At 47.8% G+C, this 25,308-nt stretch overlaps 1 protein-coding gene across 8 annotated transcripts in view; it reads left to right on the top strand.

Annotated features, from left to right (window-relative positions):
- ARHGAP32 (Rho GTPase activating protein 32) overlaps positions 1–25,308 on the top strand; it is a 275,382-nt gene that overhangs the window by 152,016 nt on the left and 98,058 nt on the right. For all 8 annotated transcript variants that reach the window (XM_075442313.1, XM_075442318.1, XM_075442319.1 and 5 more), the window contains 5 exons: positions 1,700–1,786; positions 17,964–18,101; positions 20,199–20,291; positions 21,915–22,037; positions 24,205–24,282. In XM_075442313.1, coding sequence (XP_075298428.1) covers positions 1,700–1,786; positions 17,964–18,101; positions 20,199–20,291; positions 21,915–22,037; positions 24,205–24,282 — 519 coding nt within the window. The remainder of the gene's footprint in view (positions 1–1,699; positions 1,787–17,963; positions 18,102–20,198; positions 20,292–21,914; positions 22,038–24,204; positions 24,283–25,308) is intronic.

Here is a 25,308-nt window from a genome sequence, read left to right on the forward strand (position 1 = left end):
GATTTCTGAGACAAATCCTTGGATGGAAAATTTGCATTTGCTTGCCCAGAAGGACTGCCACAAAGCAGGAGAAAGTTGTATTTGTGTAACCAGCCTGAGGGAGCGGTGAGCATTTGCACGCACGTGCTCTCTTCCTCTAAATACATTTAGTGTTGTAAAAAATACAGTAAATTATGGAAATCCAAAGACTTTCTTTGGTCCAAAAATCTTTTTAATTCTTAGCACTCCTGTATACAACCATCAGAAGAGAAATTAGTATTCAGGAAGTTAGGTCTAGTGAAGGAAGAGCGCTGAGTCTGCGTGCTCTGCAACTTGTGTGCAAAGAGGCAAGAGGTGCTGGCTAATGCAAAGTTCGATTCACGCCGGGTGTCGGGGTCATTTACACCTAAGCAGATTTTGCCTTACACCCCTGTCTTTCTCGGGAGGTGCGTGCCTCTAATCACCTGGTTCTGATTTTCTCCTGCTTACGTTCATGCAAATACAGCCATTTATGATTTTTCTCCTCGGTCTTATGTTAGTTTCTGCTTTCATTTGTCGTTGGGTTTTTTTGGTCTTAGCTAATTACCAGTTTTTTACAGACTTAAATTTTTATGTACACGTTTTCCAAGAGAGATCCAGAAGACCTCTGTGTAAAAAGTCCTGGACTCTTCTTCAGCGCTTTCTGTCTTTAAGCTGACGTCATTTCTGCTTGAGAAAGCAGGCGAGGCACTCTGCTGGCAGTACGGCAGGGCGTTCACTGTGCAGGTTAAGGTCCGTCAGACGAGGAGTAACGCTGGCAGTGATGGCTGCGGTGTGCAGAGCTGGAGATCCCTCACCCCATTCCGCGCACCTTTAAGGGAGCGTTTCGTGGTTTTCTCTTCCTGGGGCTCTGCACTGGCTAAGGATCACTTCTTCTGTTATAAAACAGTTTCTGGAAGACGTTTCATGTCTTTATCTGCTTGGCAAACAGTCTTAATTGCTTATGATCACTTCGTAATTTCTGTTTTCAGAGAAGATCATTAACTATAAGCCATTTTAAGTGCAGGATATCGAGACCAGTGGGAGTGGCAAGACTAGTAGTAGGACTAGTCGTGGCGCTCGGTACATGTGGAGGAATGACACGGTTACATCTCTCCTCACTGCTCTGGAGCAAAGCACATCCTGATCTTGTATTGAAGGACTCTGTACGTGCTGAATGGTGCCATAAAACTCTCTGTTGTGGTAAAGTGCTTGACAACACTGAAATTGGGAGATATGTTTTATTATGTAATGTCTGCCTGAACATATAAAATAAAAAAATGAATAAAATTGGAGGGGGAATCACTGTTATCTGATACATGAATATTTATAGAGATATTTTCAGTGAACAATTAATTTTGCAGGCTTGTAAGCTAGGGGTTTAATCCCTGGCTTGAACAGTGTGCCTGCCTATGATTGTTTCATTTTTGAGCCCTATTTTTACTTTTAAACTATCAGGTGAGGTGCCAAAATCCAATGGCATTCGAGGGTCTGTGTAAGCCATGAATGCTGAGTATTTTCTGTCTGACAATCCAGACAGAGGAGCGCTTCCCCGATTCCCCGATACTCAGCATGTCTTGGAGCAAGTTGATGTGAATGTTGTGCTTCGTGCATTATTACGTGCCTGGCTTAGCCCTGCTCACTGACCTGGTCTTTCTCTCTCCCTCTTTTCTCCACCCCCCTCCCCGCTCCCTCGGTGTAGCTTTCGCTCCCGGAGGAACAGAATGAAGTAACGAGGAACGGCTGCGAATCCAAGGAACTGGTCTACCTTGTGCAGATCTCCTGTCAGGTAAATGCCGTATTTTCTCCCCCCACCTTGTTCTGCAGACTTTATTGCATTATGTTTGGCAGCACAGCCTCGTCATATTTCGATACGACACTTTTCTGCGGCGTGCTTGGGTTTTTTTTTCCCACTTCTTTGCTAGCTCAGTCCTCCAAAGGCTGCTGTCTGGGGTACCACGACCGGCTCATCTTCAGAAAAGGAAAGGAGCAGCGAGGGGAGGGAAAGCAGAATGTTAAGCAAATAATCCTGGCTGTGGTTTGTGCAGAGCCGCGCGATGATTAGCCTGGAGACGCAGGCGTGCGTGCCGGGGCCGTGCGTGCGCCGGTGGGCTGCGAGGGGACGGTGCGCCGGCACGCGGACGCGGCAGATCCACGGGCAGAGGAGGTGGGAGAGGGAGAGTGCTGGCCGGGGTTTTCGTTGATGTGCTGCTGGCAGCCGGGAGGTGGGGGTTCTTGGTCTGTTTCCACTTGTGTCTCCAGACATCTGGTATGAAATTCTTTCACTGCCTCTGCTACTGTGGTATCGAAGTGCTCCGGGCAGATAGATCTGCCGCTTCGTACCACGGGTTCCCCGTCTGCTAACATGGGGGATAGCGACTTTGTAAAACGCTACAGAACCATATTTTAATATCTTGAATTAAATTGTCGTTTGTAGGAGACGTATTGCATTGACAAACTCAGTTGAGAGTTAAGGCTTGGGTTTGGTCGTATTTCTGGTCTTAGCATAACAATTCTTTTCATGATTCATCTTGTCACTGCGTGAGCGTCCGTCTTATCTGCACAAGAATGGGAATCACCGTGGTGCCTGTCTCTCTTTTTGAAGCTCAGTGTGATTCTGCTGACATTTCTCAGGTACTGAAAGGAACAGTAAGGAGCAGGCACACCTGGGTTGCCTACATTTGAGTTGTGTGGGGTAGGGAAGTATTTGCCGTCGCGCTGTACCAGCAGAATGGCATTAGTACACGCAGAAACATGAATTTGCAGTTGCTCTTCTGCCCAAACTCTGTGTGCACACTGAGGGTGGTCCGAGAGAGCTGAGGAGCAGAGCATCCTGCTCTGTTTGGAAGGGGGAGCCCAGCACAAGCTGGGCTGCGGCAGGGTAGTTCGTGCGACCCAAACGCACAGCCCTGTTCCTCTCTCTTGTCAGCTCTTAGGGTGCACGTACACACGTGCACGTGTGTGTGGGTGTACCTGTACTTATGAATAGTGCTCTGGGGAAAGGGAAGAGAGGCTGAAAGTGAACATCTCTTGAAACGGCCTGCATCTGGGCATTTTGCTGGTACTGTTCTAACGCAGCTGCAGCCAGTTTCATACAATAGAACCACCTTTTAGAAAAGCAATCCAAGCTAACGAGCATCACTGCAAGCTTTAACGGTGGGTACATACCTGTGTCCCAGCTGAGAACAGCACAGTGGCCAAGAGTGAGATTTTTGAGGGGACCTAAGGAAATTAGAATTTCAATACTTCTTGAGTCTTCTGCTTAATGCGGAGATGAACCTTGTATTCTGTCCTAGCTGTTTCAGGTGGGCCTATAGAAATGCTGATAGAACATTCTTCTCTAACCCTGATGCATACCTCTTCTGACCTTTCTGCCTACCTTGCTGACATCTCTACAGATTAGCAGGACACCTTCAGGTATAATTTCATCCTTAAACCCCGCAGGAGACGTTTGTGTGGGAGCAAGCCCCAGGAATAGCAAATAGCCAGCGCGTAGCGTGCAAGGCATTGACGGCGCGGCGATCGGAGTGAGCCCAGCTGTCCAGCAGCTTGTCTGACCCCGCTGTCAGGCTCTCCGACGCTTTGCAGGGATGTTTCTGAGACTACACTGCAGAGGTTTGATTTGTGTGGTGAGTTTTGTGCCTTGGCTAAGGAAGCTGCTGCAGCAAGACTTAACTGAGCTGCTATCCAGTAGATCCAGAGGCTGTGAACCAAGCCCAGCTGCTGGGAAGTTCTGTTACCTTCTTTTTCAGTGCTACTAAACTAATATGAAAGCACTGGGAGTTGGCCTCATTGCTTTAAAGGATGGGTGCAGAACCAGTCACCTTTTCACAGAATCACACAGAATCAAAGCATGGTCGGGGTTGGCAGGGACCTCTGTGGGTCACCCAGCCCAACCCCCTGCCCAAGCAGGGTCACCCAGAGCAGGCTGCGCAGCACCGCGTCCAGGTGGGTCTTGAATATCTCCAGAGAAGGAGACTCCACAGCCTCCCTGGGCAGCCTGTGCCAGGGCTCCATCACCCTCAGAGGGAAGAAGTTCTTCCTCCTGTTCAACTGGAGCTTCCTCTGCTTCAGTTTGTGCCCGTTGCCCCTTGTCCTGTCGCTGGGCACCACTGGAAAGACTCTGGCCCCATCCTCCTGACCCCCACCCTGCAGATATTTGTAAGCATTTATAAGGTCTCCTCTCCGCCTTCTCTTCTCCAGGCTGAACAAGCCCAGCTCCCTCAGCCTCTCCTCGTAGGAGAGATGCTCCAGTCCCCTCCTCATCCTCATAGCCCTCCGCTGGACTCTCTCCAGCAGCTCCTCATCTTTCTTGAACTGGGGAGCCCAGAACTGGACACAGCACTGCAGATGGGGCCTCACCAGGGCGGAGTAGAGGGGGAGGAGAACCTCCCTAGCCCTTCTACCCACACTCCTCTTGATGCACCCCGGGATCCCATTGGCCTTCTTGGCACCCAGGGCACGCTGCTGGCTCATGGTCACCCTGTCATCCCCCAGCACTCCCAGTCCCTCTCCCCAGAGCTGCTCTCCAGCAGGTCCGCCCCAGCCTGTACTGGTGCCTGGGGTTGTTCCTCCCCAGGTGCACGACCCTGCCCTTACCCTTGATGAACCTCATCAGGTTCCTCGGTGCCAAACTCTCCAGCCTGTCCAGGTCTTGCTGAGTTTCCTTTTTTTCTTTCCTTTTTCCCTTTGTTTTTTTAAGTAAGCGTTCTGGCTAGCTGGACTTTCTCCCCACCCCAAGTCTGAGTCACCTCTCGTGCGTTAGTCGGTGTCTCTGCCTCTCAGATACTTACAGAGCTGAGAAACTTGTGGCATCTGGATTCAATGAACAGAAAGGCAGGGAAGGAGCTGCACAGCTGAGCAGCTTTTCTGCCGTGGAGATACTTCACCCCTGACATCTCACGGCCTCTCCTAATGTCCGGGGAAAGATTCCATTCTGTCACACGCTGGATACCAGCGGTGTCTGGATGGATTTGGCTCCACGTTAGAATTGAATGGGAGGTGTGAAATAGCTCATGGAATGATAGTGCAGTGGGGAGCGATTTTGGCAGGATGCATCTGTATCAGGCCAAAAATATTGAAGGGGAGAGAAGAAAAGCCTATAAACCAAATTTCACTTTGGGTATGCTACTAGCATTGGTGTTCGGTCTACTGCAGCAGCTTGTAAAAATGTCCTAAATTTCTCAGGTGGACACAGAGAAAATAGACTCTGTTAATTAAGGTTAAACCCTTATAAATTTAGAAGCTTTGAGGTATTTGTGATTCGTAGCAAAAACAGGTATTACGGGGAAAAGCAAGGGCGTGTGGCCGTCCTGGCAGTTTTAGATTACAGATCTTACAGAAACAGGCTGAAAACCCAGTCTGGGGGTTTAATGCGTTCTGGTGCTGTGCCTTGCCCAGTCTGGACTGAGCAGATACAATCTGTGCGTTGCATGGTCCATGTAAAGCCATTTATTTTGTCATTTCATTCGGTAGCAGACAAGAAACCAAAGCTTTTGAACATTAGCCTTTTAAAATACCCAGCTCAGTCTTAGCTGTGTTTGGCAGACTGCAGTTCAGCATTTCCACTAAGGAAATTCTAGACCACTCTTTCCCATCTGTAAGTATAATTTTTAGTGGTGTCAAGAGAATTATTGTTTGATGCCTATTTTGCAAAAGCTTCCCAGATAAGGTTTGGAAAAAAATACTGGGGAGTTGTATTTGTGACACATTTCTGCTGCAAGTCAGCTTGTGAAATACCAGCTTTGTGTGAGGTTCAGGGGTTTTTTCTTAAGTCTCTGTTCAGCTTTTCTTCTGCTTAGAGACCTCTAAAGATTAATCCAGTTTATTAGCTCTTAAGAAGAAGTGAGAATGTTTAGAGAGCTGTTCCAAGTGTTTCTGAAACGTGGAAAGACAGAATTCTTCTTTTGATTTCTTTGAACATATTTAAGCATGAAAACTAGCAAATGACAAAGGTAGGGTTTAAAATTTTATTGGAAAAAGCCGGTGATGAGGAGGGGGTTGGTTTGATTTGATGTTTTAGAGCAGTGTAGGTGGATTTTCCTTTTTTCCAAGTAAGATTGCACTGTTGAACTTTCACTTCTTGCCAACAGGTTGCTTTCAGGCTGTGTACAGTTACTGCTGTTGAAGGATTGCAGTTACTAAAACAAAAATAAACAAAATCCTTTTCTATGATAAAAGAGGGATGGATGAATGAATGGAAATAAGACTTTTAATCTACAAATGCTTGAAATTGGAAGAAAGCTTTTTGGGAAAAGGAGTAATGTTTTGAGTTTGCAGTTTGCCAGAGCACAGACAGTGTGCCACGTGCGTGTTAGCTAGGGAAGAAAAGGTCTTTAAAGAACGTTAGAGCCTGGTTTTTGTGTAGGAAACACAGAAACGCAAAATCCTGGGAGGGGTGGTGTGAGGACTGTACCTGTGACCCTGCTGAACTCTGCAGACAGTCATTGCAAGCCTTAATAATAACCACGGTCCTTGAAGGGCCACGGGGAATGTCTGAACCCTGCAGGAGCTTCAGCTCTACCGGCGGCAGCGAAGGTCCACTGGCAGCGCCTGCAAGCCTTGAGAAGGTCCACAGGGGCGAGTGAAGAATTTACAAGGTCTGCAACACGTTTGAGAGGGGTTACTACGTGTGTGGAGAATAAATCAACAGAAGTAAGGCCCTGCAAACAGAACGAAGTAGGCTGATTCATCCGGCATGTTTTGTCGAGTTGTAAAGCGGGCTGGAGATCTGCTTTGGGGTTGGTTGGTGTGACATTACAGCAGCAACTGCCTGGCATGTGTGTTTAAATATTATAACGTAAGAATGGCTAATCTCAGTTTTAATTTTGAAAGATAAAAAGCACGCAATACTAATTACAATGTGAGATTTGAGGTGATTCTATTCTGCAAACATCATTTTTTTGGTGAAATTTTGAATGGCAAGGAGAGAACACGAGACCGGTTGTAAAAATGTTCAGGGCCTCAGGGTGACCTTAAAGTCTGGCCATCTCTGGTGTTTTTTATTGTTCGTTTTCATTATCACAGAGTGATTGTTGAAACAGAGATGACAGGCACTAGGGACCAGAAATGCCAGACCATGCAAGCGTCAGGGATGTTTAAAAAAATCTTAGGACTAGATCTCGTGCTGGACCCTCCAACACAGGCTGGCTGCGGTGATCTCAGGACCGAGCCACGCTCCCTGCTCGGTTTCCTGCTTTTCATGGGATAGTGCCAAGGTCCTGCAAAGGCAGCCTCTTGCTGCTGCGACCTAGGTAGATTTCTAAGGCTGTTCTCAACAGAATCACAGAATGTTCGGGGTTGGAAGGGACCTCTGTGGGTCACCCAGTCCAACCCCCTGCCCAAGCAGGGTCACCCAGAGCAGGCTGCACAGCACCGCGTCCAGGTGGGGCTTGAATATCTCCAGAGAAGGAGACTCCACAGCCTCCCTGGGCAGCCTGGGCCAGGGCTCCGTCACCCTCAGAGGGAAGAAGTTCTTCCTCATGTTCAGCTGGAGCTTCCTCTGCTTTCGTTTGTGCCCGTTGCCCCTTGTCCTGTCGATGGGCACCACTGAAAAAAGTCTGGCCCCATCCTCCTGACCCCCACCCTGCAGATATTTAGAGGCATTTCTAAGGTCCCCTCTCAGCCTTCTCTTCTCCAGGCTGAACAAGCCCAGCTCCCTCAGCCTCTCCTCATAGGAGAGATGCTCCAGTCCCCTCCTCATCCTCGTAGCCCTGTGCTGGACTCTCTCCAGCAGCTCCTCATCTTTCTTGAACTGGGGAACCCAGCACTGGACACAGGGCTCCAGACAGAGCCTCACCAGGGCAGAGTAGAGGGGGAGAACCTCCCTCGACCTGCTGGCCACACTGCTTTTGATGCACCCCAAGTTCCCATTGGCCTTCTTGGCAGCCAGTGCACGCTGCTGGCTCATGGTCAGCCTGTCATCCACCAACACAGGAAGCTCTCGTGGTCCAAGCGTGGGTTCTCTCCATTTTTCCCCTCGTGTTTGCAGACCCCGCGCTGGCAGAGCCGCGCGGCTTTGTTGTGCAGGACACACAGTACTTTGCCCCGTTCCTGTTCTTTGTGCAAGGCAGCCATTGCTGTCTGAGCCTTGTTCCTTTTGATTGATAGAATGAGGTCTCTGATGTGCTAGATGAAGGCATTCACGCAAATCTGTGCCACTTGTCTCTCCCAGCTCTGCCTTGCAGGAGATTCAAGCTTGGTATCTTCTGTCTGAAGAACATTATTTGCAAAACTCTGAAGGCAACCCCATCCAGCGTTCCACGGCTGGAAGCGTGGTTGCAGTAAGAAGTGCTTCAGGGGCAGTGGAGAGAATGCCAGGAAAAAATGGGATCTAAGTAGGAAGAACAGACAGGACGCCCCATCCTGGGTGGTTTGTGGGGAGAGAGAGTGGAATATATTTTCACAGAAGCGAATGTCTTACTCAGACTAGTAATGTCTAAAGTATGGTTTGCTGGTTCTGTCTGCCTGCGATAGTCCATACTAAAAACCACAAATTGCTTGCAGTAGGATTTTGGAGTCAAACATTTGCAAACCTTTTGTGTGATTGTTTTTTGTTTTAAAGGCTTCTCCTTTAATGTATGAGTAGTTTCATCTTGTGTGAGTGAAGCTCAGACACCTAGAGAGCTGCTTTGTACACACTGCATATAGGGACCATCTGAAGTCCCAAAGCCTTACCTGCTCAGAAGGGCTCAGGGAAGTTACTCTGGTTAAAAATGCCTTAAAATGTTCGTCACCATCATGGCCTTTCCCCCCTATCTTGTTTTCTGTGCTACTTTTCTGACACTTGGTACCACTTGCCTGATGATGACTGCAACAAAATGCCGAGAGAAACGTAACTTCCACCCAGGAGTTTGCCCGTAAGAGTTAGGTGCCTCACGGGCTTGCAAGTGTTTGAAAATCCCTGTTGTGATCCTGGGTATTTACTTGTAAGTCCTCCAAAACTTTTGAAAACCTGACTGTAGGCCTTTATGGATCAAATATTTTCAGCCTGTCCCTCCAGATGTTCATAAATGTTGAAACCTCTGTCCTAAGCACTTCTCGGGTGAGGAAGGCTGTTTTATGTTAGTCAAAAGAAAACAACCGAAATCTTTGTTTCCACAACGCTAATCCATCACTTGATGTTCTGCGCTTGAATGGTTGATCCTAGGTCAGATACTACGTGCCTTCTGCTCTCAGCGGCGATAAATAAAAACGGAGTGGCAACAGCGATGTGGATTAATAAAGAGCCTATGAAGCTGGCAAGCAGCCTGAGAAGTGCCGCTGGGCTGTGTTCAAAGCTCCGGCGATGCCGAGGTGTCGTGTCTTTGAAACGCTTGGGTCTGTTCCAGGCGTTTTGAAAGTAAGCCGGCATCTGTAGGGAAGAGAGAGAAGGTATTGGATTGCGTTTGAAGCCTTTAAGAATTGCATAATTAACATCACAGAATCACAGAATAGTAGGGGTTGGAAGGGCCCTCTGTGGGTCATCTAGTCCAACCCCCCTGCCGAAGCAGGGTCACCTACAGCAGCCTGCACAGGACCTTGTCCAGGTGGGTCTTGAATATCTCCAGAGAAGGAGACTCCACAACCTCCCTGGGCAGCCTGTTCCAGTGCTCCGTCACCCTCAGAGGGAAACATCAATTACTCTGTAGCTGTTACGATAATACTAAAGGATAAATTTGTCCATTAATTGGGATAATGGTTATTAAGGACAAGGATGCGACTGGTTTTTTGAGTTTTGCCACAGAACACTGATCTGTGTAGGGCAGCACTCAGCATCAAACAGGATTACCTCTGTGGTGTGCCGTGTCCTCTTCCTGTTTTAAGAGCGTGTCGCACCATACCCCCCGTTCACCATGGGATGTGCGTGTGGCTCCGTGGTCGTTAATTCACACGGGTGGTTTAGGCGTGTAGCAATGAGAGCAGCAGTTCTGAGGGAATTTTACCCTGCTGACTTTGCTGCCTGTTGTTCTGAAGCACAGAGTCAGGCAGTCGGCAGGATGTCTGCGCGGGGGTCTGGGAGGAAGGCTTCCAGAAGTTGTGCCCCTTGCTTGCTTTGGCCATTGGCAGTGCGCTTGTGCTCTTCGGGACTACGGAATGGAAATGCAGAAGGTAGCTGTTGTCTCTGTGCTGCCTGGGGGGCTGAGATGAGCGCAGGAGCAGCGTTGGACTGACCTGCAGCAGCATCCGTGCGTCACCGGGGCTCTGGGGTTTCACCGCCCAGCTGATGGGACTTGTCCTTCGTTCCCAGCCACGGAGCAGATTCAGTACTCTTGCATGTAAATCTGTCCACTGGTAACAAGAAATGAAAAATGACTGTAGTTCTGAAACTTTGGTATTTAATTTCTCCATTCGTGGCTGTCTTTGGTTTTTGTTTGCTGTGACGGGAACCTGCCAGCTGGAGTGAGTGGTCAGTGCAGCCCTGCTCCGGGAGGGGATGATGAGCAAGAGGGAAGATGATTTCTCAGAATAAAATGCAATATCCCATGAATGTGCTGCCATGAAAGTTGTTTTTTTAAGCAACAGAGGCTTTTACGATTATATGGTAGTTTGTTAATGTTGCGTCCTTTGGGCATTTTGCCTTCAGAAAGCAAGCTCTGGATTAGAGAGATCACAATCTTCTTGTATCCAAATTGTGTTCTGCTTAGCTCTGAAGCAAAAGCGAAAATCACTGCTGAAATCTAAGAGAACAGGATAGCGATTATGGTTTCCTTCTGTGAGTGATGCATTTTGGCAGGGCTCCTGATTGTCATGTGGTGCTTTGTAGACAAGGCTGGGCCGGCCGCAAATTGAAGAGGACAGTTGGCTTTCTGCTGAAGAGGCACTGAATCCTGCCCCGTAACCAAAGACGTGTAAATGCGTTGCAGAGGAGCAGTTTGTCTGCGATTGTACTTGTTTGACAACTTCTCCAAGAGCTGGGCTTGGTTGGAATCCAAATTGAGAGGAGGATTGTGATGGATGTTCCTGTTTTTCTTAGCTGCCTTGCTGCTGATTCCTTGTAGAGAAGTTTAACACGTGTGCATTTGCAGTAGCAATATTACAGTGCCTGTTTCCTCGGGCAGGTTGACAGCCCTTTGGGACAGACAGACCAAAGCAGTTTCACCCGGTATCATTCTCTGCGGGCTGCACAGTTGCTTTGATCAACAAATAATGTTAGATGTTGGGTGGCCAACCAAGCATCCGCGGAAGGACAAGGTACTCAGTGGTGGTGCCTCAACCCTGAACGACTTGCTTGTAGATCAAGTTCCTAGGCCTTGGAAGAACATCTACGGGTTCATAAAATGTAGGATGAGCAGGTTAGTAAAGGATAATAAAAAAAAAGGCACTCTCAAGGCACCGAAACCACATCAAAAGGAGTAGCATGTGTGTAAAAGCTGCTTTAGCAGTGAAGCAAAGATGCGTCGTTTTCACTCTTTGCGGCAAATATTTACCGTGGCAAAATGCACAATCCGGGAAGTTTTCAGAAGTTATGTCCTGCCAGTTACACTGGGTGCACCTTGGTTTGTTAAACCCTTGAAATTCTAAAGAGAAGTTGTAATTGGTTGTTAAATACCATTGTCTTCCTCAGTAACTAGAGGTGCTTTGCCCAGCTGGACTTACAACTGGCTGTAAGGTGAATTAAAAATAAGTTTTGTTTTAGAGAAATCAGAGGCAGATTTCTCTGGGGGAACGTGAATCGAGCTTGTTCCTTAAATCTTTGTATTCATTAGGGCTTTCTTGGGGTTACGGAGCAGGTTTGTGCCCCAAGGTTGTTCAGAACCATCAAGCCGGTGTTTCTTGTCGCTGTGTCACCTGTGATAGACTGACCTAGTTCAGCGACCACCGAGGTCCCACCTCGGAGCGCGAAACGGCTCAGGATCAGTCCGTGGGAGAGCTGCTGTGCATCCCCGAGCTCTCCGCTTCCTTGGCGGGGGCTGGTGGCCTCCAGACTTCAGAAGCTGCGGCTGCACGGACGGGCCGGGGGACGTGGACGTTAAGCGTAGCTGCAAACCGGTGTTGCTGGGGACTGTAGGGCGAGTTTGCAGTCAGGGGGCTCAGGCTTTGACAGATAGCAGGAACTGACTTTCTGTTTTTCTAATGATGCATTTTTCAGCTGATCTGTGGTTTTAAAATCCTGTATTTATTTCAAACTTTGCGGTTTACCTTTTCAAAAGAGCCCATTATGGATATTAGATATTAAAGATGGCCTGTCGTAAATGTTTCCTCTCCTGGGTCTTGGCACCGCTTTTCAATGTTTCTTCTTAAAACTGATGCGTGCAGCTGCCGAAAAAGCGGCTATTATTCCATTTTGGCCGCAGCTCCAGCTCTGTTAACAAAACTTCTCCAGAGCTGCTTCTGTTTCTTGTGCTTTCGAAATAGCGTTTCACCCTTCTAACCTCTTTCCTTGAGTTTTGCTCAGCTGCAGCGTGAACATACCTGCTTGGTACCTTTTTCCTTGAAATGTTTGTGTGGTTTAGCTCTATAACAGTACCCAGAGGAGCAGGAGTAGGCAGAGAGGTTCCCTCTGCTGAATTCGGGGGGGATGCGAGGGGAATGGGCGGCAGGAGAGGGCAAGCTCACGGGGTCCTGGGGGACGAGCATCGCTGCCTGCCGCTCTCGGAGGCTGCCCTGCCCCGCAGAGCCTTGCTTGTGGTCTTAGTGGTGTTTCCCAAACACCGGTAACATTTTTCGCTTCGTTTTGGGGTGTCTGTAATGGAAGCAGTGTCGGGTACACCACGGTTTGAATTATTTCCGTGCTTCGAGTTTCTGTTGTTTTGTAAAGGATGCGGTGGGTGTTGTGTGGCGACCGTCACGGGGGTCATTTGGGGGCTTGTTCCGAGTTTCTTAGTTTTGGACCCGCAAAATCTGTTCTTCCTGGCAGTTAGCTTTAACAAAAACATGCCCGTGTGCTTTGGTCACTTAAAAAAAAATTTAAAAAAATAATTAGCTGTTTCCTTCAGCGATGTGCCTGAGAAATGAGACTTCAGAAAATGGCGATCTCTCTGTCTCAGCCACTGTAGCTCCAGCTCACCTCGGGCGAGTCATTTTGAAGGGTCTCGTTGTTTGGTTTTACCAACCTCAGGCGAGTAATTGTCAAAGGGTTTTTTGTTTGTTTTGTTTTCGAGGACAGTGGTGCTTACTGTGATGAAACATGGTTTCTTCTCTGCGGTTAAGTGCTGAGTAGATCATAGCACATTTGGGGCACAGGGTAAAGGGAGTGTGGTATTTAAATACGTGCGATGTCCGTATAATAATGTCTAAATACATATGCGTCCAGTCACTGCCTTGCTACCTGTAGGATGGTAGAATTTTAATAGCCCTTACTTAGCAGTTGGGCTGTTGGTGGCTTTGAAGTGTTTCCTTTGTGGCTGTAAGCTGATGTTGGGTTATTGCTTAAATTTTCTGAAGTGTAGAAAAGCGGTCCCCCATGCTGCGGCCGCCCTCCCCTTCGCCTCTCTGTCTCTCTGTGACCTGTTGCTCTGAGGGTATAATTGTACTAAAGAGATGATTGATACTGAATTGTTTGAATTACAAGGTGTCAGGCGAGCAGGGAATTTCATTCATGTGTTGAGAGTGGTAAATCCTGCTGGAAGGTCATTAGGTGCCTGCCAGCCGGCCGCTCAGAAACAGGCTTTCTTGGTGGGGGAGAAAGGGTTGTTCGGATTTCGAATGCCGTACGCACGGTACGTTTGCGTTGGCTCTTCTTCGCATGCCCTGATTTCTCTGTACCTGTACAAACCCAGCTGCAGCCACAGCCTGAGCCAAGTGTTTGCCTGCTGTCTGGATGCTTCTGGCAAAGCTGCTCCTCTGAGTGACAGAGAAACCACTGGAAGGCTGTGGCTTATTTCAGCTTGGCACCCAGAAAGCCGTGTATACCTGATCATGGTGAGTTTCCAAAATCCGTCAGAACGAGAAGGGATGATACTGGTGTCATTCAGACCAGGTCTTGGGCAGCCTTGTGTTCCCACGTGTGTGTTTAGTGTCCCTATCTGTAATTGGAATCTGGGAGCACAAGGAAGTCCAATTTTTAAGGGAGAAGAGCTGCAGTGGTTTCCATTAAAATCTCTTTTTTTTCCTGCTGATGGCAATTAATTGATAATAAACTGATAATTAATGCTGAGATTAATTTTTCCTGTGGAATAAGGCTAGTAAGGATTCACTGCATAGATATACGGAACTTCCTCCTCTGCCTCCGGCCTTGCGGTCTGTCCGTGCATACGTTCCCTTCATTTTGTGAGAGTTGGTCTCTCGTGTGTCCATTCCCTGGGATTCCAGGCAGAGTGCTGAAGTTTTAGTGTTTCCATCACTCTCACCTTATTTAAAGCTCCCTCCTGCCCATATTTTATTTTCTTCGGATCAGAAGGACGTGCAGCTGCCTGACAGCAGAATGGGTGTCACGCTGGAAGCTGCTGATGCCATCTTCTAAGCCAGGTCAGCTCCAGAAGCGAGCAGACACCTTCCTGATGCAGCTGCCCTTGCTAAAGGGTAACATTGATGCATTCAGCAGTGAGGTTAAGCTAATGCAAATGTGTTCCAGCTTAAGGAAAAGCCATAACGCGCGTGTTCCCTACCCGGCGGTGGGAAGGGGTAAGCTCCTGTCGAAGGGTGGTACCAGGAGCAGTGAAAGCGAGCGTCTGTCCGTGGCCGCGAGGCGAGACCTGGAAGTGTGCTAGCCAAAAAGCCTTGCGCTGCTGAGTGTACGCCTTGATTCAGAATTGAAGTAGCTTTATGTTGCCTTAGTGCAAACTCCCTTTAAGTTTTCAAGATTTGTAACTTCCCTAAAGTTGTGATAATACACCAGAAGTCATGAAATCATCCAGGACATTTTGGTAAACAAACTTAAACTTAGATAAATCCACCTACTGTAGCAGCTAAAAACACTTCCTGGGTAAGCTGCAAGTGATGGATTTTATCAGTCTTGTTTTCTGTTTTGAGTAAATTTCTAAGCCATTTTCCAGTGTGACTTGGAATAGAAAAAGAGCTGAAGGGGTGTGCTGGAATAACACGCAGAACCCAAGACCCAGACAGCTGTAGAAGTCACCCACAGGGCAGAGTTAAACTCTACTGGTGGATGCTGGCGTTTTTCGAGATCATTAATACGTGGTGTTTTCTTACTGTAGGGTCAAACTGCAGTGACTTTTGCCATACACTTTCATCTCATTTTCTGGTCTCGATCTCCATGTGGACTGGTGAGGCTCATGAGAGCATGCATATGACTTCTCTCAGGAAATAAGCATTTGAACTAGAAGAGAAAGGTCTTAAAATAAATAAATCTTGGGTGCCACAGAGAAAACAGACCGTGGGACAGGAAAGCTGTGTGTGCTGGGACTCAGTAGCACCCTGTCTGGCTTGAGGAGGCATTGATGGACAAAAAGGAGTCCTGTCGGCGCGGGCGTGGACAGATTCAGCTGGAAACAGCCTTTTACTTTTGCTTACGTGGTGGGGAGAGGACGTCTATAAATCTCATTACCCATTCCCGCAGGCGTCCTGCCATCCTTTTCCCCGAGAGCTGGCAACCCAGGGCCGCGACTGCAGGCGTTGGGCCGATCTCCCTCGGAATGGCGACGGTGGCTGTGGCTTCCAGGCGCGTGCCCCAGCCCTGTGATGGAGGCTGCCGCTGCTTCCGCAGGGAGAGCTCGGCTGGTTGCTTAGCAGCTGCCGAGCTGCCGCGGTTGGAAGGTATGGGAGCGGTGGTTCTGGCTTACCTTCGCGGGCTGTGCCGCCTCGCTGCCCGCTCCTCGAGTTGTGCGGCGCAGGAGGAACCTCCCGGGGAGACGGCGGGGCACGAAACACCGCTGCTGTCGTGAGGTGAGCGGCCCCTGCGCGTTCATGGGCTTCCTCGCTGGCTGTCAGGAGCCTCGGTGCTCTGGTGGTGTAGAGTGGGGCTCAGCAGCGGCGAGGGGAACGCTGCCGGGCGGTCTGCGTTCTGCACAGCGGGTCCTGCGCGCCCTGGCACGGGGACCGGTAGCGTGCTGACCCCCGCTATTCCTGCCTTGTAAACTGAACTCTCGCTGTCTTCATTCGTGGTAAAAAATGACTGCAGATCTACAGCCTAACATTTAAAATGAAAATATCGTGGAATTAATGACAGAATTGTGGTTATTTAACAAACAGGTTTATTCTTTGCGTGGGCAGCGTAGGAGATGGTATTGAAACGTCCTGTGAAGTGCAGCGGGCAGAAGCAAATCAAGGGTTGCAGCGATTTCTCGGTCTGTTGTTTCTTACGCTGGTGACTAAACCTTGCCCAGCTGAAGGTCGTACTGGCAACTCATCAGAGAGCAAGAGCCGCTTAATTGCAAAAGATGGAGAGATTGGGAAGGCTGTCATCTTTATAGAAGACAATTAGACTTGTGCGCCTGTTTTTGTTTTTCTCCTTTAGACAAAAAAGTAAAATGACAGAACTTAAGGAAATTACAAAGCATTTGCATCCTGTGTAGGTACCCTCTTTGTAGGCTTGTGAAATACGGGTGATTTCTTGTGATGGGAAAGCAGAGTTTATGGGCACAGTACCCAGCCTGGAGCTGTCTGACATGAATTGGACAGAGAGTAGCTGCTACACTGGATTATAGGCTTTACTTCTAATTGCCTTGCAAGCTTTGGGTATTAGTAGAAAAGTGATGCTTGTAACTTTCCTGATATACAAACAGATAGAGCAGAACTGTGACTGGGAAGCCGGAGTAGGCCGTGGGTTTTTGCAGCCCAGGTGAGGAGGGCATCGCGTCCAGAACTCCACCGGGTGTAGCACTGCAGAGCTGGGATCGCGCCTTACAGCTGCTGTCCCCATGGAGAACCGCGACCATGCCGCGTCCCCTCCTGTACCACGCATTTCCCCGCTTGCTGTACTGGTTGCCAGGCATCCTTTTGTCGCTTTTAATCCTTGGCCCTGCCTTTGAGCGGCCGCTGGAGCCATCAAATGCCTTCCTCTGGCGTCTCCTTCCGAGTCCTTGCGGTGCTGGCGTTGCTCTGCGTGGGAGCACCTGGGCTTCTGCGGCGTGGCGGCCATCTGTCGCGTGCTTCGTTGTCTTCCTCCTCCTTTCCCGAGGGAGACACCTGCATGTGGAGTGGGAAGCCAAGTGTGTAACGCTGATAGAGGATTTTTTTCTTTTTAAATACAGCCGTGCTGTTGATTTTAGGAAAGAAAGACTGAAGGAACGCTTTGCACTTGAAACAGAAGGTGGGGAAGCTTTGTGGAGGTCGGTGGTCACCGAGTCAGTGTCCGCATCTGTAAAACGGGAATAATCTCATTTCAGGGGCTGGATGGGAGTGTGGAGAGGATTAATGACTGTTCAGAAAGTGCTTTGACCTGTAAACTGCTGCATTATTGCAACATTTTTTACTGATCATAATAGGCCATGAAGCATTTAGAAGTAGTCATTAGATATTAAAAGCTTCAGAAAGCAGATTATGCTGTGCTGCCATGGTCCCTTCCTTGTCCCCTCAAGCAGTATGTATCTTGTCAATCTTTTAATTGAGGAAATGATATGCACTCAGGAGTAAATCTTCAGCTAGTGTTATTCATCATAGATTGTTTTTTTTTAATTCAGCTGAAGATTTGCCTGGGGCATCTGACGAATTTTGCAAGCTTCAGTTCTGCCTTCAGATCCCAATTGTATATTCGTCTATCTGTGTAGAATCTAATTTCATGCTATTTATACAACTGTTTTGTAATTTACATTGGTGCAAAGACACCTTGTGTATGAAAATGCTACAACATCCTTGTAAGACAGGTGGAAGTTAAAAGCTTTGGATAGGTCTCGTCGTGCTGGCCCACATCCAAACCCACTGTTAAATAATGAAAACAGGAGCACCAGCAGCTGGTTTGGGCATGAAAGGTTGTCTACAAATTAAAACATGAAAATATTGCTAAGGCACTTTGATCACTTTCAGATGTTTTGAGAAGAAGGATGGCCAGATCTGTCTGTTTTTTCTGCACAAATTTTCATTTTCTTCAGCTAACCCCAGCTGGTGAGGCGCTTACAGAAGTGTGATTCTCTCTTCTGTCTCCGCAGGGGAGGAGCTGGATCGTGAAGCGGAGTTATGAAGATTTCCGAGTGCTCGATAAACATCTTCACCTATGTATTTATGACCGGCGCTTCTCCCAGCTCTCAGAGCTACCCCGCTCCGATGCCCTGAAGGACAGTCCGGAGGTAAATTATCAGCTCTGGAAACATTTCGAGCACAGTCACCAGCAAGGGGTTAGAAGAGATGTTCTCAAGTACATACAAAGTAATTTTAGTGTGGCCTGGGTTAGCTTTGGCAATTGATTAGCAGTGAGAAGACCGGTAGGTGTTTTCTGCCCTAAATTTCAGTCATCTAAAGGGAAATGCCCTGCAAGTTCATATGAATGAATGTGCTGCTCAATGTGGAAAGGTTATGGAGAGTGTCAAGAAAGAAGCTGTCCTCTTGGTACCTTAGATGAGAATTTTGTTACGTCTTTGGAAACTTTTTCAACGATGTGGATGTTTCCTGACTTCATGTCAGCAACTTAACATTCCTAGGAAATCATGCTGTGCTAGGGCTGCAGCACTGCAAGATTAATACAGTTTGGAATGCTAGGCTTGTATTTATAAACTGAAAATTATTTTTAAGAGTATTTACATTAGTGCATTATTTAGATAGTCTTTAAAAAGCTTAAGGAGTGGGGGTTTCCTAAATGAATATGAGGTATTTTTCATTTCTTGTCTTACTGTCTTCACCTGGATTACGGTGTGCTGGGCTTCCTTCGGCTTCGTGCTTGTTGATAATTTGGAGATTTATTCCTGTCCAAAATAACCTCCTGGGAAGCAGCAGGTGCATCTTGGCTGCATCATTTCGGAAGATGTGGAGAGGGAGGCAGTGTCATGTGTAGCCACAGAGCTTATTTGAGCCGGTAGAGCAGAACAAAGCTGGCCTCAGTCTGCGGGAAGAGCGCGTGTCGCGGTGACGAGCAGTGCCCATTGCTTCATTTCTCAGGTCGCTTATCCCTGGGACCTGGAGTTGTATGTTTGCCCCCTGCCATCAAGCACAAGTACGGAGAAATCTTGACACGCTGTGTTGGAAAGCCAATGTTGCCTGCCCACAAAAAGGGAAAGGAGGAAGTTGAGGCTGTTATAAGTGTTCAAAGCAGATTCTATCCAGGATCTATAAATCAGAATCGGTGTTGTTTCGGTGCCGACTGGGCGAGGATTGATTGCTTTTCAGCAACACGCAGTGGCTGAAGTCAGGAGCCCACTGCAGTCTACAGGGCTTTTGCCATTGGATATAGGAGGTTGCAGTCCCATTGCTCATCAGAGACTCAATTAGTTGCTTTGGTGTCATGCAGGTTATTTCTGAAGAGAATTTAAAACTTCTAGTCTCTGAAGTCAGCAGAAGTAGTAATATTCAGGACAGTGAATTCCTGAGTTTATTTTTCTAAATTATATTTAGGCATTCTCTCTCTTACATCTTTATTTGTACAACTGCTTTAATGCGTACCGTATAGCATGAGCCTGAAAACCTGCGTTGTGTCTGTAAGCACAGAAGATGTAAGGATGTTGAACAGCTCTGCTGCTCTGTGAAGTGTAATTCTGCAGCTGTGTGGTGTCTTGTACCAGACTTTTTGTTTTGCATTGGCCACATTTGAGCAGGTGTTGGAGGAGAACAACGGTTTAAACAGTCCTACAAACTCTAGGCTGCAATAGAGCTTTACAACACTGTCAGTGTCAAGCTTTGGAAAGACCCCACAAGCTTCTCTTTAGCAAAAGCAAGTTGGCTGTTGTAGAAGGGACATTGCTATGTGTGTTTTAAAACCCTCCTCTGCTATTTGAAATGCTGCTCTTTTGCCAAGGGGGCAGTCGGAGTTGCCACCTTCTGAAGGGTTTGCAAGGGAGTGGTGGCAGCCGGTGTTTGGTTTCACTAAATGGTTCTTGGAGGTGTTTGATGGCCAGAATACAAATGATTTGTTGGTCTGTGAAACTGATGGTGAGAGGAAGGCTTTAGATTTAAGGTATCTTGAAAAGGGAAATGACAACAATGTACGTCGTATAAAAATGACATTATTAGTTTCACAGGGAGCTGCAGCTTTGCACATTTTTTGTGTAATCATTGTAGGACTGTGTGTAGTTTGCTGTCCTTCAGATGACAGACTTCCTTGCAAAAGGGAATGTATTTCTATAACGCTTGCCTGTGCCAATGGGTAATTTATCATCTCTCCAGGCCTGAAGAAGCCTCTCCAAACCTATGGTGTGTTAGTAGAACAACTGTATGGCTGTTTCTTTCTGTTCCAGCTTGTCACCCAGATGCTGATGGCTTACCTGTCACGTCTCTCAGCCATCGCAGGCAACAAGATAAACTGTGGGCCTGCTCTCACATGGATGGAGGTATGGTATGAAGCTTGGGTTGTTCTTTCCTTCCTGACCTTAGCAGCAGAGCAAGCCACAAATGCACGCTCCTGCCTTTCCAGAAAGAGGTGTAATCCTCCCAGACCTGTTGGTGTCCCTGAAATGCTATCCAAAAAGCTGTATGCCCCTGTTCCCAGCACGTAGGTGGCCACAGAAGGTATAGAACAGAGTCAGACCCCGTGGTAAGAATATAGGAGATTTTTTCCTCCCTTGCTTGGATATTGTCCCCCAACGACATATTATTCTGCAGATATTCACAAATAAAAGCAGGTGGCAGGCGAGTGAAGCAGTGATTGGGTCAATAAAGTCCTGTTTGTGGCTGAAGTCTCTGAGTAATAGGCTGCAGAAGGCACACACATTCTACGCTCCTTTTTGGCAAGGCAAGACTGCAAGCGTGGCAAGTTGCTAGAACTATTGGAGCTGTCTCAGTTATGGTGTTTGTCTGCTCTCTTTTTCTATTATTTTTCCATGCGATAGCTGCAGAAACAGTCAATATCTGCTCCTGTTTGCCACCGCTGGTGGTTAAACTGCTCCACAGAGCCTGCGTTGTGCTTGCAGTGGCACTGTTTGTAGGTTGAGAATTGCAGCTGCAGCTTTAGTTTCTCTGTTAATCATCTTTCTGCCATCTTAAACAATAGACTTTATTGGGCAAGGAGTGCAGGAAAGACCGGGGCCAAGTGATGGAGGCCACCTGTCTGTGTCAGCAGTGCTGATTAGTTTGGGTAGAGATCTGTGTGTCTTTCCATTGCCTGAGGATGTTGCTGCACGCCAGGAATAGAAACAGCTATTATTAGACTTGCAGTTCATTTTTAAATGATCATGATAAGGATTGAGTGCGTTTTCCTGCAATTTTCCCCGCTGATATCCTCCTCACCATGAAATCCTGTGGGATGAGGAAGATCTTGGAAACCTCAGCACGAAAGGAGGAAGGAAGCTACAGAGAAAAATGAAACTGTAGAATTTGCAGCAAAACAGTGGACCTGGAGGTTACAGCAGACCTATTGCACGTGCAATACAGAATAACCTTTCTGATTAGCTGAGAATCCTACAAAATTTTACACAAGCACAAAAATCTAGGAATTTTGAAAGTAGACTGATGATTGCGCAGCAGTGGATGGGAGCCATGTTTTCTTCAAAAAGAGATAAAAGGGTTGGACAAAGCTGAAAGCAACTCTAGTTTTCGGTTTGACAGCATTTCCTGCTTACCTCAGTGCCTCTTCTCCAGCATTAATTCCACTTTGCAGAGAATTTTTGTAGTCACTTCTGTATTGCCATTTTCAGTACTGCAGGGAAAACAGTACGATTTGGTGTCAAAGGGAGGTGTAAAGATTCACTGGCGTGTTAGTGTTTGTACACAAAGATGCACAAATACAGCGTTTTTCTCATTAGCGGGATGGGGACGTACGACCTTCTGAAATACTCTGTAGGAATCGTTGTCCCTCTTGCTTTCTGACTGTCTCTCGGTGCCGCTCTCCTCGGGGGGCCCCCAGGCTGTGCTGTCGCTGTGGATCAGCTCCAAGTCTCTGCCACGTGTGAGCACCAAGAAAATGCCTCCGTGCCTGTCCTCAGTTGCCTCACAGTCTCCTGTGCTCTTTATTTCAGATTGATAACAAGGGGAATCACCTGCTAGTCCATGAGGAATCATCGATTAATGTTCCCGCTATTGCTGCTGCCCATGTTATTAAGAGATATATTGCTCAGGCAGCAGACGAACTGTCCTTTGAGGTAAATAATTAAAAGAGCTTACATTCCTCGTTGTCATATGCAGAAGAGCGTAATATGTGTGTGTCTGTGTGTGTGTGCACATCAGGAATATATTTAGACACTTTCAGAATGTTTTGTGAGGTGAAGCTTAGAAGATTCATTTAAATATTCGATTTGCAATGGGTGAGATACAGGGAGGAGTTCAGTCATCGTTAAAATACAGCTTTACTTGGCATTAGCATCTTCTGATTAAACAGGCACTGCCGAGTACCCCAGCCTGGTCCCTCAGCAGCCGCAGACCCTGCGGAGTTCGTGCCTTACAGTGTATTAAAAGTACGTTTGTGTCTGTTGAGGGAGACTGGCCACATATCTGTGTCTGTGGACACATGCCAGTTTAATTAGTCATTGGCCACTTTGCACAGCCTGTGTTCTGTTAGCAAGCCGGTGTCTAAAACCGTTTTTAAGATCTTCTGATCCCATGAAAAGCAAAGAACCAGACTGGCAAGAATTTAGTAGTTAAAGGATGTATTACAGGTTATAATCTAAAACTGTTCTGAAAGTCTTAGTTGATGCAGAGTAGGAGCTGCTGTGGGGCAAGGACCCTGGAGGTCTTCAGGTATCTGGCTGTTGTCTGTCCCACCCAGAAAGCGGTGTTTTATGCTCTGATGGTTTGTGTGCAGCGGTACTAGCAACGGGGTGTTCCCAGTGTTACACAAAAAAGTGTGAAGAAAAACAGTTCGTGCCTGAAGGAGCTTTTGTGATCACATTCTTAGCACGCAGCGCAGGAAGTAGAAATAATAGTGAGAGTCCAGTGCTGCCAGGGTTTTGTTCATATTCAAAACCAGGGCAATTATTAGTGTACGCCGAAGAACCGCACTAATCACAAAGACGTGTGCACGTATCATCTGCCGAGTTCAAATGCACGCAGTACAGGATGCAGACGGTTTGTCAGCGCCTCGGTATTAATAAAAGCACTGAGATGGCACTCCCTGCTCGTAAATCTTACAGCTCGGAGCCAGCAGGCCGTAACTTGGCCTTGCAACTGGCACGCAGTCCAACAAGTGGCTGTGAGGCACAGCGTACGAGCGGGGAAACCAAGGCACGTGTGGCTTTGCGAGTGAGAAACCTTGGCAGAGCAGAAGTGGAATACGATCAGCTGTTTTGCCATGCTGCGTTCCGTGCCCTAACGCAAACGATCTCTTTATGCTTAGGCTGTGGTTAATTTCGAAGAAGCGGTTGCACAAGTAGCTGGCTGGCATTTGCTCCCCGATACCGAGGAGACTACCTGGCTTCTCTGCTCGTTGTGGTGACAGCAGTTTCCTTCATGGAAATTTGCTTTGCTGTTGGTTTGCTGTTCCCCTGAGGAAATCACTGCACTTCCCTGTCTCAGTTATCCCTGTCTGAAAAATAGGGGTGTGTTACCTTCTTTGTAAAGCGCTTTGAGATCCATCGGCGTAAAACATCGGGTAAAAGCTGGGCGTTACCGTGAACAATTTTTGCTATATGTAGTTGCAGTTGTTATATAGGATTCTCCCCCTTCTGCCCTGGCCTATCTCATTTTCTGCTGTAGAGGCCACACAGATCTTGGTTCCCATCAAGCCAAATTTAGTATTGATTATACTGATTTGAGCTGTTGCAGTGTTACGGTTTTTACGGGAGCGAGCAAAGCTTCAGAAGACCTGTTTGGCCTCCTTGGTCATTTTCCTTCCTGACGCCGTGACACCGCCCCACCCCTCCTCTGTTCATTTCCTAAAGAAGAAAAGCCTGTCTCGGTCTGTGAACCACGAAGGGAGTAGCTTTCTGCTGTGGAAGGAAGTGTCGATGTGTTGATGCTTACATACACGTGTATAGGGCATGTAATAAAAAGGAGTTCAGCTACTCAGGAATATTTTCCAAAGAGTTTCACGCTGTCACTGCTTATGTCTGCAGTTTAATCGGAGCTCTTCTGAGCCTGCTGCTCCTCAGAATGGTTTCCTTATGAGCAGCTGTGTCCCGTACGCTGTATAACGCAGTCACTCTTGAACCTCACGGTTTAATTTGTTCAGAGGCAGATGTCTCCACACTGGCGCTGGCGCGGTTGCTGACAAGTTGTGCGGTTCCTTGCAGCGCTGAAGAATGTGGTTATTTGAACTGTGCTTTCCTCCTAGCCGCTCTGCGAGCCGTGACTGACGTTGCCCATCTTTTGCAGGTGGGAGACATCGTGTCCGTTATCGATATGCCGCCGAAGGAGCTGACCACGTGGTGGAGAGGCAAACATGGCTTTCAGGTAGGCCCAAGCATCAGGCATGACAGCACAACTTAAAGTCAGGAGGCTCAGCAGCGTGTTTGTCGGGCTGCTGTGCCTGCAGAGGATTACTCGTGGATGTAAGAGCGTCCCTGTGTTGGTGTAAGAGGGCTTCCTCCTTCTGCATGGACGTGGGCTAGAGCAGACACGTGGTCTTCGTAGGAAGTTATCTCCCGACCTAGCTGTGCGAGTTAGGGGTAGCCGCGACCCTTTGATCGACAGCTGGCCTGATGTTAGTGGAAGCTTCTGCTGCACCCCCTCCAAGGCAGCTGACACTGCTACTCAAATCATCCCATTCCTTCCACTCCCTGAAACGAGATCAGGCAGAGCAGAGAGGATTCGGGGGAAGCCGGTCGACGAGACGCTGCCGCTGAGTTGGCCAAGGCACCCAGCTAACCTGTGCTTCCGTGTCTGCGTTTGTTACGCAGTGTTAATGTTGCTGGTCTCCCTAAATGTTATAGCAGAGAGATACACACTGAATTTTCAAAAGATCTGAAACATACCTGGGAATTAGGTAACAAAACTTTCGTGTCCAAATGGCACTTTCCTTCCAAAAGAGGTGTTGCTCCCTAGCTTGGATTTTCTCATTAGGAAATTTAATTTAAAAAAGGTCTCTGTTTAGAAAACAAAACCCAAAAGCTGCTGAAGGTTGGGCTGACGGACTTTCTGCCTTCTCACGCTGTGGTGTCTTGTGTTTCAGCTGCTTTCAAGTGGGAGGGATTCTCATACTGCAGTTGCTGTCTGTGAGTAGGTGGAATTAGGAGCTCGCTCTGGGGAGGGTCAGAGTTGACCAGACACTTGCGTGTTTTGGCCTGCAAAGACTTCTCAAAGTACCTCAGCTTTTCCCTGGCAGACCTTGCTGTGCCAGGTCCAGATTGTGGTTCTGCTGGCGTTAATACGAGGGCTGTGTGCAACTGGATCTGCAAACACTACAAATCCCATCTGAATGGAGTGTTAGTTACACGATGACATCTCTGTCCGATTAGCCGGAGCACGTGCGACACAGCT

This window comes from Opisthocomus hoazin, chromosome 24 (genome assembly GCF_030867145.1).
Source record: "Opisthocomus hoazin isolate bOpiHoa1 chromosome 24, bOpiHoa1.hap1, whole genome shotgun sequence".
Classification (NCBI taxonomy): domain Eukaryota; kingdom Metazoa; phylum Chordata; class Aves; order Opisthocomiformes; family Opisthocomidae; genus Opisthocomus; species Opisthocomus hoazin.